General features: G+C 33.2%; 1 protein-coding gene across 1 annotated transcript in view; it reads right to left on the reverse strand.

The window, feature by feature from the left end:
- Nucleotides 1–16,515, reverse strand: part of ARL8B (ARF like GTPase 8B) — a 42,252-nt gene that overhangs the window by 8,392 nt on the left and 17,345 nt on the right. Inside the window, exon 2 of the mRNA XM_074284039.1 lies at nt 529–609. Within this exon, the coding sequence (XP_074140140.1) occupies nt 529–609 (81 nt within the window). The remainder of the gene's footprint in view (nt 1–528; nt 610–16,515) is intronic.

Consider the following 16,515-nt stretch of genomic DNA (forward strand, 5'->3'; position numbering starts at 1 on the left):
AATTCCCAACCATTCCCAAAACATATCCAAAGGATTCTGCCTTCTAAATCAAAGATTAACTTCAATCATTTTGACTCTTAATTCTTTGAAAAATATGATTAAGCAAAACATACCATTCAAATCACATTAAATCATGTTCATAGTACATTTACAATACTTGAATGTGTACTATCTCATTATTATTATTTAAAAATTAATTTAGATTTGTAAAAGACTTAGTCCACAGAAACATTTTAACATTAGAAAAGTGGCACCTGGATTTTGAAATACTTCTCCTCCTTCTTCTCCTCCTCCTCCTCCTACTATTATTACTACCACTACTACTACTACCATAAGTAGTTGTAGCCTAGCCACTTAGATACCTTTTATAAGATTTTAACTCAAAATACATTTTCCAATTAGCAAATGATTTAAAGCTTTTGAAATATGACCCACTTATACTTTGGAGACTCTAGGACTAAAAAGAGGGTAAAAGAAACCACCTCCCCTCAAATCTACACCATAATGACCAATTTGATTTTTACATACCTTTATTGTGACGTTACCTTTAGTTACTTTCCTCATGTTAAAGCCCACTGTTGGGATCATATCTTCACTGAATTGACCTGACTGAATAAAAGGAAAACTATGTATTAGACAAATCTGAATTTATATAAATTACCTAAGCATTAAAATCTTCCTTCAATCACTCTAATACACACCAACAATATCAATTTGTTTCAAAAAAAAAAAAAAAAAAAAAAACAGATTATATATCCCATTCCTAGAATGCATTCTCTCCTTAATTCCATATCTTGGTTTCTTTTAAATACAACTTCGAATATGAGGCTTTTTCTGATTCCCTAATTGCTAATGCCTCCCCTGCAAAAAATTATTTTGTTTTATACAAATAAGGATAACACATACATATATGTATACAGGAATGTGTAAGCATATATGTATAAGTATCCATGTCTCCCCAGTAGAATGTAAGCTCCTTGAAGGCAGAGTTCTCATAATTTATCTTTGTATTCCCCAAATCTAGCAGGTACATAATTAATTGTTGTTGACTGATTATCTCTGTAATTAAGAGAAAGGAGAAAGTAAATAGTGTGTGTGTGTGTCTGTGTATATATATTATTTCTCATTTACCCGACATGATCAAGGGATCCCTGATTTGTTATCATCCCAAGGAAACATATGATCAGATATGAGTTGGAAAGTACAAAGGATAAAAAATGGACATCTCAAGTAAACTCAGTGATGCAAATAAAATACAAAAAAGCCTAGGAAAAATGCCTTTAGTCTCTGTATTAAAGAACATAAACAACCTAAAAGCAAAGAAAGTAGAAACAAAATATATGTCCTCTAATTGAGGGACTGCTAAACCTATATATGGCATATGAATTAAATGGAATAAGACATCCTACAAATAAGTCTACATGAAATTCATCATAGACATGGGAGGACTCATGAATTGATGAAAAGTGAAGTAAGCAAGCCACAGAAAATATATGCAATGATTACAATATGGAAGAAAAAAAAAATAGCAGTAGCAGCAAATCAAAATTGAATACAATGTAATTATAACTAAAAAAATCTAGTCCCAAAGAATGAATATGAGAATATAATCCCTTCCCTTCTCTGTATAAATGGGGAATCATAGCAGAAGAACACAACATATATTGATGTGCCGATTATTTTGTTCTTTATTAAAAGGAATAGTCAACCCAGTGGATAAAGGGAAGGGATGTGAGAAAATGAAGATGACATCACAACAAATGACTAATTTATTAAGATTTTTTAAAAAGCAAAGAATATGGTCAAGAATCACAAGGTCTGATAAGGTATGGACAGGCTGAGATCCAAACCAATGGGGCAAAAACTCAAGTGTGATGAGATCAAATTTAACTAAAATAATTTAACTAAATTTTAACTAAAATAGTATTCAATGTCACTGTACTATGAAGTCAGGCTGAGATCAGGATATTAGCTACATACACTTTTTAGAGCCATTTCTAAAGAGATTCTTCACTGCTTTTCTCAGCTAACCAGAGCTTTTATACTTCCTATTAAACTGTTCACATACAGACAAAACAGTTATTTCACAATAACAGTCATATTTCAAAATAACAGTCATATTCATCAGTCAAATGACCTTCCTGGTTCTCATCCCTATTATAATTTGCTACTGGAAGAAAAACATATTTTTACCAAAACCTTTCCCTATGTCAATTTTGAAGCTATAATAGCTAATATATACCAATAATTTTAACAGAAGAGTTTGGTTTCACAAATAACAAATTGCCTAATCACTTGGAGAAATCATTTCTGCTTACATAAGGTGATCTTAAACTTCCTTTTGTTTGTATCTAGATCCTTTCCCCACAACCACCAGCACCAGCACAAAGCCAAAATGATTCTCCAGTCTCCCAAATCTATACGTGAAACTAATGTATTGTTGATTGATTTGTCAAACAATCCTATTGTTGGGAAAGCAATTTGGTATTATATGGGCAAAGTTGCAAATTTGGTCATACCCTTTAACAGTGATCACATTCCTAAGCTCATATATCCCAAGGGCAAAAAGACTCATTTTTATAAAGCTACACACAGCTTTTATAAAGCTAAAGCAAAGAGCTGAGAACTATGTCCAACAATTTGGCAATAACTAAATAAATTTTAATATAGGAATGCCCTAGAACACTACTGTACAATAAGAAATTATAAACGAATTATTTTTTAAAATGTGGAAAAACCTGCATAAAGCAATGCAGAGTGAAGGAAGTAACAATCAAAAGAATATACATATTGATTACAACTGTGAAATTAATATTAATCAACAACAAAACATGTCAAGCTCATTTGAATTAAAGCATATACTCCTTTTAAGAAACAAGAAATTACAAAAGTGTAAGACTACATGTACTATTATTCACAACTGTTCAATAATGCTGTTTTTCTTAATTTTTCAAGCTATAGGCTTTATTTCAGGTTTGTGGATTGATTACTGATATTAAAACAATCTAGCAACTTACTCCAAGATACTTTGTTTTGCTGAGGCAAATGAAGTTAAGTGAGTTGCCTACTAGGAAATGTCTGAGGCCAGATTTGAACTTAGGTCTTCCTCAAGGCTGGTGCTCTATTCACTGCAACAACTAGCTGCCCCCCATGATATTTTAAATAGAAAAAAATCTACTCTTACCAACTCCCCTTGTAAGCACTTTGAAAATAAAGTGAGGAAGAAATGGAGCATGGAAAATTTGTAAGTTACAATCCTTAGACACTTCCTTCATATTATTATACTCATGAGTTCATTAGATAATTTCTTCCTCTAACTAAATATTGTTATGAGAAAGCTAACGGACTTGAAATTACCTGTGCTAACAATGGCATGCACAAGTATAAAAATTCAAAACTTAAGTTACATTTGTTCTTGCAAAGTATCAAGAATTTATTAGTTCATTTCAGAAGACATGATAAGAGTGGAAAAGGGACAGGTTTGGGATTCAGGAAAGTTGGGTTTAAACCTCATCTCCTGTCAGAAATGAGCCCTCTGGCCATTGGCAGTGACAACTTGTTTTGTATCTCTTTTTCCTTAGGGGTTTTTTAGATGCTTCAAATTCTCAATTGATTATGGACTAAATGTAGCCTCATAGGTTGAGATGCAACAAAGTATGTATCAGTTCTTTGAGACTTGTGCTAATTTTAGCCTAACAATTAGCACCAAGAAAACACAAGATTCTCCACCAACCAGCACCACACATCCATCCATCCATCCATGGAACCATCGGTTTGGGCAAATCCAAATTCAGATCCACTGGGATGTTTTTGGTTCCTTGACTTTGACTACTTCTGTCTAAAGTCACTGAGATGTTTCTGGTCCTTGACTTTGACAATTTCTAACTAAAATCTGTCTCTCCTAAAAATAGTTAAAACCAATTCAAAGGCAGTCTAGGTTTCATATTTAATTTCAGGAAGCAAAAATGGTTTTTCTCGTTCAAAAGTATTAAGCATCAAAAAGAGTACTAAATTAGTAGCACCTTGCTAGATTTTAAGCTCCAATTCATCTTAGCAGTTGCAGGGATGTCCACAGAGAAGATGAAGTTGCCAGAGTTAGCCCAGGGTTTAGAAAACTCCAAAGGAAAGTATAAGAGAAAAGAGCTATTAGAATGCCTACCAAACTGAAGGTCTACAAAGCCTCTGTGCTGATCCCCTTGCCTGTGAAACTTGGACAATATACCTGTGTCATGCCAGGAAATTGAATTGCTTCCATTTGAAGTGTCTGAAGATACCAGACACTCAGGTCCTTTCTCCAGCTTAACTGCCAAAGCATTCAAATTCTACTGCAGAGAACACAACTCTTCTGGACTAGCGATACTGTTCAAAAGACAAATGTACGTCTGTCTAAAAAACTGTTTTATGAAGAATTCACACAGAGCAAGCGCTCCTATGAAAGTCACAAGAATCCACATAAAAGCATTCTGATGATCTCTCTGAAAAACTTCCAAAGTGATTGTGTGACATAAAAGATACTAGCAAACGAGAGCCCAGCATGGTGTGCCCACATAAAAGGTGCTATACTCTATGAGCAAAGAAAACTTGCAGTAGCTCTAAAGAAATACAAGATGTGCAAATTTAGAGACATCTCAACTTCAAATGATCATGTGGACTATTTGTGCCCCCCCCCTTGGTAGAACTTTTCAAGTTCATTTAAGATGACATTTTGGTCCTCTTCAAGAATGAAAAACAACAACCAAAGGCCATCAATTATTATTATTATATTTAACAATCCCAATAAGTTGGCCATATGGGTTCACAAGTAATTTCTGTAGCAAAATTTAGGCTGGGACTGTTCAATCTTTAAACTTATTATTTTGACATTGCATTTAGTATGTTAAAAAATTAAAATTTTATAAGAACTTTTAACAGCAGAAAAATTTCTCCTTACTACTACTTACATGCATAACTACCATTTAAGTCACATTATAAAGCTAGTGAATACCTATAGCTAACAACAATATCTGCCTAGCAACAAATTCCTTGATAAAGAATTCTTCCAACTTAAAAGCTCCAACTATGAGCCAACCTATTAATCAACCTTAACCACTCAAGAAAGTTCATTTTAAATGACAGTCTAATGACCTAATTCATGCTTCATACGACACTACAATTCTTACCTGAAGAACTATTGACATTTTTTAAAATGCACCTAATGTCTGAAGAGACTTAATGATAGTACAGGAAATAGTCACTTTTAGTAATAAAACATTTAAATATTTTATGTTTTCTCACTTTTTTTCCATTCATTTTGAAGCTTAAAGGTTATTTGCCCAAAGTCAAAAAACTACTAAGTTGCAGAATTATGACTAACCTAAATTTCTGGACACTTTCCTAGCCTGTGTCAGACAAATCCATTAGGTATGTTTCTGGTCCTTGATTCAAATACATCTGCCTGAGATCTGTCCCTCCTAAGAACAGTTAAAGCCAATTCAAAGATAGTCTAGATTTCCAGAGAAATGCACATTAAGATAACTCTGAGATACCACTGCATGCCTGTCAGATTGGCAAGAATGACAGGGAAAGATAATGCGCAATGTTGGAGGGGATGTGGGAAAGCAGGGACACTGATACATTGTTGGTGGAATTGTGAATACATCTAGCCATTCTGGAGAGCAATTTGGAACTATGCTCAAAAAGTTTGATCCAGCAGTGTTACTACTGGGCTTATATCCCAAAGAGATCTATCTTAAAGAAGGGAAAGAGACCTGTATGTGCAAGAATGTTTGTGGCAGCCCTCTTTGTAGTGGCCAGAAACTGGAAATTGAGTGGATGCCCATCAATTGGAGAATGGCTGAATAAATTGTGGTATATGAATATTATTGTTCTTTAAGAAATGATCAGCAGGATGATTCCAGAAAGGCTTGGAGAGACTTACATGAACTGATGCTGAGTGAAATGAACAGGACCAAGAGATCATTATATACTTCAACAACAATACTATATGATGATCAATTCTGATGAACGTGGCCATCTTCAACAATGAGATGAACCAAATCAGTTCCAATTGAGCAGTACTGAACTGAACCAGCTACACCCAGTGAAAGAACTCTGGGAGATGACTATGAACCACTACATAGAATTCCCAATCCCTCTATTTTTGTCCACCTGCATTTCTGATTTCCTTCACAGGCTAGTTGTACACTATTTCAAAATCCGATTCTTTTTGTACAGCAAAACTATACATATATTGTATTTAATTTATACTTTAACATATTTAACATGTATTGGTCAACCTGCCATCTGGGGCAGGGGGGTTGGGGGGAAGGAGGGGGAAAATTGGAACAAAAACTATAATTAAAAAAAAAATTAGTCTAAATTTTGTAATATTAACTTCAGGAAGCAGAGATGCTCTTTCTAGTTCAGAATTGTTAAGCACGAAATGGATTACTTACTAGATAAACTGCAAGGTTTCCCCCCCCCCCAAATCTCTCAGAACAAGGCATAACTAAGGCCTGTGGTTGATAACAGGCATCAACATTTTTTTTCTTTTGAAGAGACCATTGATTTCATTTAGAAGGGAGCTCCTGAGGATTGATTACCTGGACTTACTCTGTGACTTCGTTCTAGAGAGATGCCATGGAGCATGAGACCCAATGATAACATGTGTCAGACTCAAATCCAAATCTTCTTACCAGGAATTGAGGATGACTTTGGCTTCCTAACCACTCAATCCTACCCCTCATTTGTTCCTTAAACAAGGACATTCCTTTTTAACTTAGCATTTTCTCCTCCTAAGCAGGTCATCCCAAGTCTGATTAAAACAATTCTGACAATGGATTGCTAATGTTTACCAAAATTACCATGAATTAGCTGTCAGAACTCTGCATTCCATCTCTGCCTCAGTGCAAGTTCTCTAACTCTGAATCTTTAGTTTCCTTCAAAGGTCGACCAAGATGCCACATTCTCAAATTGTTCTGCATTTCTTTATCTGCTGGGGTGGTATGTCTTCAGTGCCTGGCACATATCAGGCATTTGGCTGGACAAAAAACTAAAGACTAACTGGGAATTAGGGAGCCCAGTCAAATTCCAACTCTGCCTCTTCCTACCAGTATGATCTATAAGATAAATGAGTCTCAGGAGCTGGTTTGGAGGATTTCTAAGATCCCTTCTAGATCTAAAACCTGCTTATCCAAGCATGCCAGATTCTATAGATGAAATATTTTTAACATAAAAGGCTATTTCATCAGCTAAGATTCAATCTATCCAATAATAACTTGTAAGCATTTTAAATGTTGCTTTTTGGCATTTTGCCTTTTACATTTTGGTTCTTTTCCCTACTATTTGGACACCATTATTGTAGCAAGGGATATCTAGAATAGCAGAAAATTTGGTATGACTTGATTACCAGCCCTTAAAAAGTACCTCCCATACACTAATATTCTTCAAAGGAGGTACCTCCCATCCACTAATACTCCTCAATACTGAGCTGGGAACACAGTCTAATACCTCATGTTTTGTAAAGTTGTGGTGTTTCCCTAAGAGGAAGAAATTACACTAAGCTTTATTACAATAAAATAGGTTGTTTTTAATGGATTATTTATAATACTTAAGTGTAAAACTTAATAACATCTAATTTTTTCAATATAAGCTGAGTTGTCTTTGTTATAAGCCTATTTAGCAAAATAAATAGTTCACAAATAAATGCCTGGAGCTATAAACTCCCAATAATTTAAAGAACCTATATTCAAAATCCATGGTCAACATACAAGCAAGCATATCAGCAAGTTGGAGAATATAGGGTTGAAAAAATAAATCTAAAATCACATCTTCATGACTCCCAACAACACTCACACATTCGTTCGGTCAGAACAATTCAGAGACAAGTGGTTTCTGAACAATAATCGTTTCCCCCGCCCCCTTCTATCATGAATTCTATCTTCCTACTATATAATATGTAAAAAAAACACAAATTATAATGAAAATTGCAATTTGTATCATGGCTACAAGACTTCAAGCCAAGACCAAAATACAATAGAAGAAAAGCAGCCTAGTTTCCATCTGGGGCTGTTAAAGCAAGCTAGGTGCTAAATAAAGATATTTTATCTTAATTCCTTTTACAATAAAAAATAGAAATAACATCTAGAACAGAAAGGGGACCAAAGAGGCTGTTAGCCCATATTTTTCATTTTACCTGTCACACAAGAAACAAGCATCAGAGGCAGGATTTGAAACCAGAAATACAATACCTCATAATCTAGCCAACCCAGCCCCCTCCTTTTTTTAAGGTATACCTTAAGTCAAAAAGAAGAAATGAGTTTGTAGAAAACCATACAAAAGTTTTACATTTCGAATGTAAACTGTTATTTTTACCTTCTGAATCCAATTCCTCCTGTGCAACAAAAAAATTCGGTTCTACACACATATATTGTATCTAAATTATACTGTAATATATTTAACATATATAAGACTGCTTGCCATCTGGGGGAGGGGGTTGGGGGAGGAAGGGAAAAAATCTGAATAGAAGTAAGTGCAAGGGATAATGTTGTAAAAAATTACCCATGCATATGTACTGTCAAAAAATGTTATAATTATAAAATAAAATTAAAAATTAAAAAAAAAAAAAAAGTTTTACATTTCATGGAACAGAGGTGACTTTTGGTTTCCTCAAGGCTATTTTAACAGAAGGTTGAAGAGTTATTAAGACAAAAAGCTAACAGCTGGCCAAATCAAGTTTAAAGATGTTCATCACTCCCAAGGTAAATGAAATTTCAACTACAACTGCTCTCAAAAATCATTTGGCATGTACACACACACGTGTGTGATATTAGCTGTTAATCGTACTGCTAGAGCGAGTGGTTGAACGTGTGTGTGTGAGAGAGACTGTGGTGTGTGTGTGTGTGTGTGTGTGTGTGTGTGTGTGTGTGTGAGAGAGAGAGAGAGAGAGAGAGAGAGAGAGAGAGAGAGAGAGAGAGAGAGAGAGAGAGAGAGAGGAAAGAGAGAGACAGAGACAGAGAGAGAAGAGAGAGAGAGAGGAAAGAGAGAGAGAGAGAGAGAGAGAGAGAGAGAGAGAGAGAGAGAGAGAGAGAGAGAGAGAGAGAGAGAGAGAGGGAGAGAGAGAGGGAGAGAGAGAGAGAGAGAGAGAGAGAGAGAGAGAGAGAAGAGAGAGAGAAGAGAGAGAGATGAAGGTGGCAGGGGAGTTGTATCAGTAAGTGAAATTAGCCACACCAATGAAATCACAGAACCTTGAAATTAAAACAATCTGAAAAAAGTGCTAATTAAATGTAGATTATTATAACTGCCGTTATTATTTAATTTTAATTTGGTACCAGGAACAACTATGACCTCTTGAATATTTGTATCTATTTGTTTGAGATCACTCATTAATTCTATGTATATTTTGCTTTGGTTAGAGATAAAGTTGCTAAGTACCAAGTAAGAAGGGAGTTCCAAAACTGCAATGTCTGAGAGAGATGGCAGAAGATATACTTCCCTTATATCCAAAAACATATTAATAGCATTTCCCTAACAATACTAACTAATTCTCTAGAAGTTTTTTAACTATAGCATCTTTCAGGGTAGAGAAATAGAAATGGCAACATACTTCTCTAACCCATTCCTCATTACTGAATTACTCAAGAGATCCTCTTCTGATCATGCAATGTATTCCATAGAGCATTCATTCATTCAATAAGAATTTATGAATCACATTATATAATACTAGCTACTGAAGATAGAGATAAAAACCAATGCTTGACCTCAGGAAATTCACATTTATTGAAGGAGAAATATGTAACTAAATAAAGAATAAATACAAAGACCACTTGTCATAATATTACTTCTTAGTTTAATTCAATGTTAAAAAAAAAAAAAAAAAAAAACACCTGTATTATTATCAAGGAGGTTTAGTTAGTAAAAAAAAAAAAAAAAAAAAAAAAAAAAAAAACCTCACAAAACTTTCAACTATAAATAGATGAGTTTGTTGTGTATGATTTCATCCTTTACCTTGATAATGATAAAAGGTAATAATTTTTATTAAATAAAAGGACTCTATTCATGATCCCTAAGGACAACATTATGAAAAAGACCCCATACTAATAAACTGTACATACATACACACACACACACACGTAGCCAACCATAGTTTAGGGGATCGAGTGCTGGGCCTGGAAAAAGGAAGAACTGAAAACAAATCTGACCTTAGACACTTACTAGCAGTATAACTCCAACCAAGTCATTTAACTTCTCTTTACCTCAGTTTCTTCAGCTGAAAAATGGAGATAATAATAGCATCTACCTCCAGAATTGTTGTGAGGATCAAATGAGAAAATAACTATAAAACACAGCATAGTGGCTTGCATACAGTAAGCACTACTATTGTTTGTACTTTACTTTTAAAAAGGTCCAATGACAACACAGGGTGATGTCTTGACTTGTGCACAAATTGGATTTAAGTGAGGCAAGACTTGCACAATGTCATCAGCTTTTCTCTTGTTGAATCATTAAAACCCAGTCAAATAAGCATTATATTAATGTTAAATGCTATTACTACTAATACATACTGGCAGAAAAGAATGAACACAATAATTTACGTAAAAACACAAACTATTCATTCTGTCCTCTGGCAATCACTGGGACTACTGCTTGCAAAAGCTCACTATCTCTTACTGTATCCACTTCACACTGAAAATTTACAACTGTTTGAACCCAACTGAGAATGCTTTTCAAAATCCTAACATGATTTTTCTGCCTCTACTTTTCATATTATTGCCATGTTTCTAGGTAAATTTAATTAGAGAACATCTTATAAAGATTCATTTCTTGAACAATTATAGTTTGCTGACTAGATTTTTCTAAAAAAAAAAAAAATATATATATATATATATATATATATATATATGTATGTATGTATGTATGTATGTATGTATGTATGTATATGTAAGCCTCATTATCCATAAAGGACAATTAGCCACTGTTACTAAAAGCAGCTTAGGACCTATTTATTTACTGGTCATCTCATTTGGCAGGCATTATTTCATAGGTATAAAGAAACACAATTCTTGAACTGACTTATTGTCAGTAGAAACCCATAAGTAAAGTAAGCACCTATGTGTAGTACCCTTTTTATTGCTTTTTCAATGCTCAATCATAAAAATCTGACATGACGACTCACTTGTATAGTACTTATCTCCTTTCCTCCTCAGGGTTAATAGTTCCCAGAAACTGACCCCCCCCAAGTTCTGCCATTCCTTATTTATTTTCCTTTTTACCCTATAACTTTTCAAGGTAGTCGCTAATTTATATACATTGAGATAAAGGCACCTGGCTCTATTTTTTTTTTTAAATCATAAATGTTCAGTTAGATTTGTGCATGTGGCCTATTCCAAAAGGCCATTTGATTTTAAGCAAAAATTCATTTGTTTAGCGAATCACTACTTTATACAATTGTTTTTTCAATACCCTCAGTGAATGGGATATTTTGTTTTCTCCTAAAACTACTCCATTCTGATCAGAATAATTTATATGATGACAATAATGTAAAGAACAACAATTGTTAAAGATTTAAGAATTTTGAACAATGCCATGATCAATCTTGCCTGAAAAAGAGTGCTTCCCATCCCTTAAGAGAAAGGTGCAGAACAAGGCACACATTCCAGACAGTTATTTTTTTTGCAGAGAGTTTTTGATGTGATTGTTTTTTTTGTTTGAGTTTTTGTTTTTGTTTTTTAGGGAATGAGGGAGTCATTTTTAAAATTCACAGAAGCTAAGTTCAAAAGAAGTCACAGATAAGGTAGTATTGGTAATGCCATATTTAACTGAATACATATATATATATATATATATATATATATATATATATACTTAAAAAAACTGTTCACTAGAGATCCATAAATTCATATACAATACTCATTCTTTTTCTTTATATTACTGAAATGTCAATGTCTGCTCATGTCTGTTAAGTTTATCATTATAAAAAAATCTCAGCACTATGGATAGATTGTAATATAGCTAATATACAAGCTAATTCTTGATCTTTTCTAACAATGAGGTACTTATTAAAAAAAAAAAAAAAAAGTTGAAAGTGATACAACTTATAAAGTCCCCTCCCCCTAAACAAGAAGAGCACATTATGATACATAACCATAGGTTTTATGTAGTTTTTCATCTCAGATTCCCTTAAAATCTTTGCAAATTTTCGACCACTATTTTCATCTCTAATATCGTAGCTCTCTGCTCCAATAGTTTTTAAAGGCAAGCCATGCTCAAATTTAACCCCCTTATTTATAACTATCACACAGAATGTTTTCCTGACCCCACTGCTTCAACAATACTGTTTATTTGACCATATATTAAGTTTCAATTACTAAGTTTCAAAAATCCATTATTTTCATTAATTGTATTAGCAGACATGGTGACTTCACATCATCATACTTCCTAGAGTTATAAGGTAGTCCATAAAGGTCTCTGAACACTCAGGCTTTTGACCTAGAAGACCCAAACACTAAAAAAAGAAAGGTCCTCATGCTATAGAATGACAGTGTCTAATTCGTGGTACCCAAGTGTAATGTGAACCAAATTTAACGGTCATTTGGAAACAATTAACAAAATAAATAAAAATACAATAAAGTATATATGTTCCATTTTAAAAATGAAAATCATAAATTATAAAATTGAATAATTTTATTACCATGTTTACCAGTTCTCATTTGTTAGCACTGATATTTGTGGAAATTATTGATTTTAAGGAATAATTTCCCCTCTCAAATATCTAGTTGTTATTGATAATTTTAGAAGAGGCAGAGAGATAATAGATGGGAATAAGAGATAAGTAAGAACAAAGTTCAGTATGGCATGTGTCACATTACGACAAATTTTCAGCACACGGAAGCCAGTGATCATAACTTAATCTATAAGCACATGAGCCATGCAGCTAACCATCCCAAGGTAGATTTAAGACTTCACAGCCAATCTATTCTTTTTGCATATTGCAATCTGGTTCCAGTGGGAAAAGTAGAAAAATGTTTATTACAAAGAATTTTGTGATATTTTTAGTATTTGAAGGTCTATTGGTAAAAAGTAAAAATGATCATTTTTCTTTTGAAGAATACTGCTATTCTGCACAGTAGCATTATATAGCATTGTAGATTATATAGGTTCACTGACAAGCACCTTGAAGCAGCACACATACTGCAAAGGTATGGATCTTCCAGTGCAGTACAGTATATGGGGGAGGCCTCCCCTTCCATCCCACCACCACCAGCCTTCCTTTCCAAGTAGAATGTCAGATGCAAGCCATGTACTAGAGTTAGCTTGAAAATTAAGCAGAAAAGAGGCAGTTATTTCTGAAAAGGAAAAGCCAAAACCAACACGCATGGAGTAGACCTTCCCAAACAGGCTTTGTCTTCCTTTGTCTCTCTCTCCAGTAATCACATTCTGAAATTCACTCCCTCACTCCAAGCAGTTGAAGAAAGGTTTCATGCCCACCAACTCATTGGAATTCTGACCTTGAGATTCTTTTAAGCACAATTTATGCAGATAATCTCTAATTTTGATTCATGAACCAATGAAATCCATTCTGTGCTAAAGAGTATGCAGGGAAATGATATTTTGTTGTTTTTATAGTCAGAAGGTCTTCACTATAGGTAAAAGGGTTAAGAGAGTCTTTAACTGCAACTCATAAGATAAGAATTATACATTTATTCGTAACTAGAAATATACAATTGTAAATTATTTGTTTTAAAAAGAACTATTTTTAATTTTACAGGAAAGGTATAAATTATATCTCATTCTAAGAGAAGCAAGATCCATACAAGAGCAACATTGAATTTTTCAGATGTTGGAAAAGAGATATTTCTTTTATGAAGCAGAATACAAGATTTTATCTTTAATATACTATTAGTATCCATAAGGACTATAATTTAAAATGCTATTGTGAAATAAATACATTGTTCTGAGAATGATCAATACTTAAAAAGAAAAGATTTCAAAAGCAATAAAAAATACTTACAAAAATCACTTAGGAAAACAAATACAAAACTTTAGTCAGAAGTAATTATGTTATTTAAAATTTCATAACTAAACATTCAAAGTATTTTAGTGAAGGTGATTTTGTAAAGAAATATATAGTGAAATTCTTTGTATCAAAAAGGTTTCTCCAGATTTCATTACAATAAAATACTGTTACAAAAAGAATTAATGTAATTGTTGTTGACATCATGAAAAACTATTAAATAAATATTAAGTAAATATTATAAATATTAAGTAAATATTAGCTAATATTATTGTTATTAGGCAATTTGTTTTTAGTATTTATGGGCATTTATATTTATCACATGCATTCAAATCAAGTAGGAATTATAGAAACTTGGCATCTTTTACCAGAAACTATTTTATCATTCAGTTTTCAAATACTATGTTATTTATCAAATGTAGTTTGTCAAATGCATGTGGACAATAAATGCTTATTTGATTGTCTTACCCATATGAAATTTTAATATTCTTCAGGGATGAAAATAACTGTCCCATAGGTATATATCACCAAACACTGTGCTAAGCACTTTAAAATTATCATCTCATTTGATCCTCACAATAACCTTGAAAAGTAGGTACTATTATTATACCCATTTTAATTATGAGGAAACTTAAAGTAAACAGAGGTTAAGTGACAGCTAGATTCATTTAGCTAGTGTCTGAGGCCATAACTCAAATCAGGTCCTCTTAATTCCACTCTATCTACTGTGTCACCTATTTGTTCCTATAATAATTATAATAATAATAATGACTATAAATTAAACAGAATAATAATACAAGCTGCCTCATAGTAATATTTTATGGATTAGTTTTCCCTAATTCCTATATAATATTAATGTAACATATTAAGAAAAAATAAATATATAAACATATGATTTCCAAAATCAATACACAATCTGTCTGCAGGGAAGAATCCTTATTTACAGTTTAATGGCCTCCATTTTTATTGGAATTTGACATCTCTGTAAAAGTCCAGGCTTATTAGTTGACAGTAGATCACTTTCCGCATACTAATAGTCTACCTATAGATAGTCATGGAATACTAATTCATTGGACAGTAATCAAATGCCAAATTATAGTGTTTTCAAGATACTACATAGGCAGCATTTGCTCATTAGCCATATACAGTCATACTTGCTAGCACTACAACAATAAGCCTAATATGGGATAAAGAGACTGAGAGACAGAATTGTTTTCTAAGAATTGTTAAATGTTGGGGCACCTAGATGGTGAAGTACTTAGAGAAGTAGATAGAGAATCATCCCTGAAGTCAGGAAGACCTGAGTTCAAATTTGACCTCAGACACTTAACACATCCTAGCTGAGTGATCCTGGCCAAGTCACTTAACCCGAATTGCCTCAGAAAAAAAAAAAAAAAAATTAACATTTTACAAAATCAAAGAATTTGGGAGTTGGAGCTGAAAGGGTCCCTCTGGAGCTCTCCAGGTTATTACAGGATACATGAGGAAGGCACCAACTTTTTCAGGAATTCAATGATACTTTTTGATAGCTATAATTATTAGGATTGTTTTCCTAACATCAAACCAAAATTTATTTCTTTGAAATTTTTCTCTAACTTACATCAACTGATGCTGAGTGAAATGATACACTTCAACAATGATACTGTATGAGGATGTATTCTGATGGAAGTGCATGTCTTCAACATAGAGAAGAGCTAATCCAATTCCAATTGATCAATGATAGAAAGAATCAGCTACCCCCAGAGAAGGAACACTGGGAAATGAGTGTAAACTGTTAGCATTTTTTGTTTTTCTCCCCAGGTTATTTTTACCTTCCGAATCCAATTCTTCCTTTGCAATAACAACAACAAAATTCGATTCTGCACATATATATTGTACCTAGGATATACTATAACATATTTAATATGTATGGGAATGCCTGCCATCTAGGGGAGGGGGTAGAGGGAAGGAGGGGAAAAATTCGGGACAGAAGGGAATATAAGGAATAATGTGTAAAAAATTACCTATGCATATGTACTGTCAAAAAGTTATAATTATGGCAGAAATTAGATATAGATCCACACTTAACACCATATACCAAGATAAGATCAAAATGGGTCCATGATTTAGACATAAAGAATGAGATCATAAATAGATTAAAGGAACAGAGAATAGTCTACCTCTCAGACCTGTGGAAGAGGAAGGAATTTATGACCAGAGAACTAGAGATCATTATCGATCATAAAATAGAAGATTTTGATTGCATCAAACTAAAAAGTTTCTGTACAAACAATACTAATGCAAACAAGATTAGAAGGGAAGTAACAAATTGGGAAAATATTTTTACAGTTAAAGGTTCTGATAAAGGTCTCATTTCCAAAATATATAGAGAACCGACCCTAATTTATAAGAAATCAAACCATTCTCTTATTGTATATGCCCAATTGAGTTTTTAAATGAATTATTTTGCTCTATTGAATTTTTTTCCATTTCCCTAATTTTTTTTTAGAGAATTATTTTCTTTTTCCAATTCAGAAATCCTACTT

Source organism: Sminthopsis crassicaudata, chromosome 1, assembly GCF_048593235.1.
Source record: "Sminthopsis crassicaudata isolate SCR6 chromosome 1, ASM4859323v1, whole genome shotgun sequence".
In the NCBI taxonomy this organism is placed as follows: Eukaryota; Metazoa; Chordata; class Mammalia; order Dasyuromorphia; family Dasyuridae; genus Sminthopsis; species Sminthopsis crassicaudata.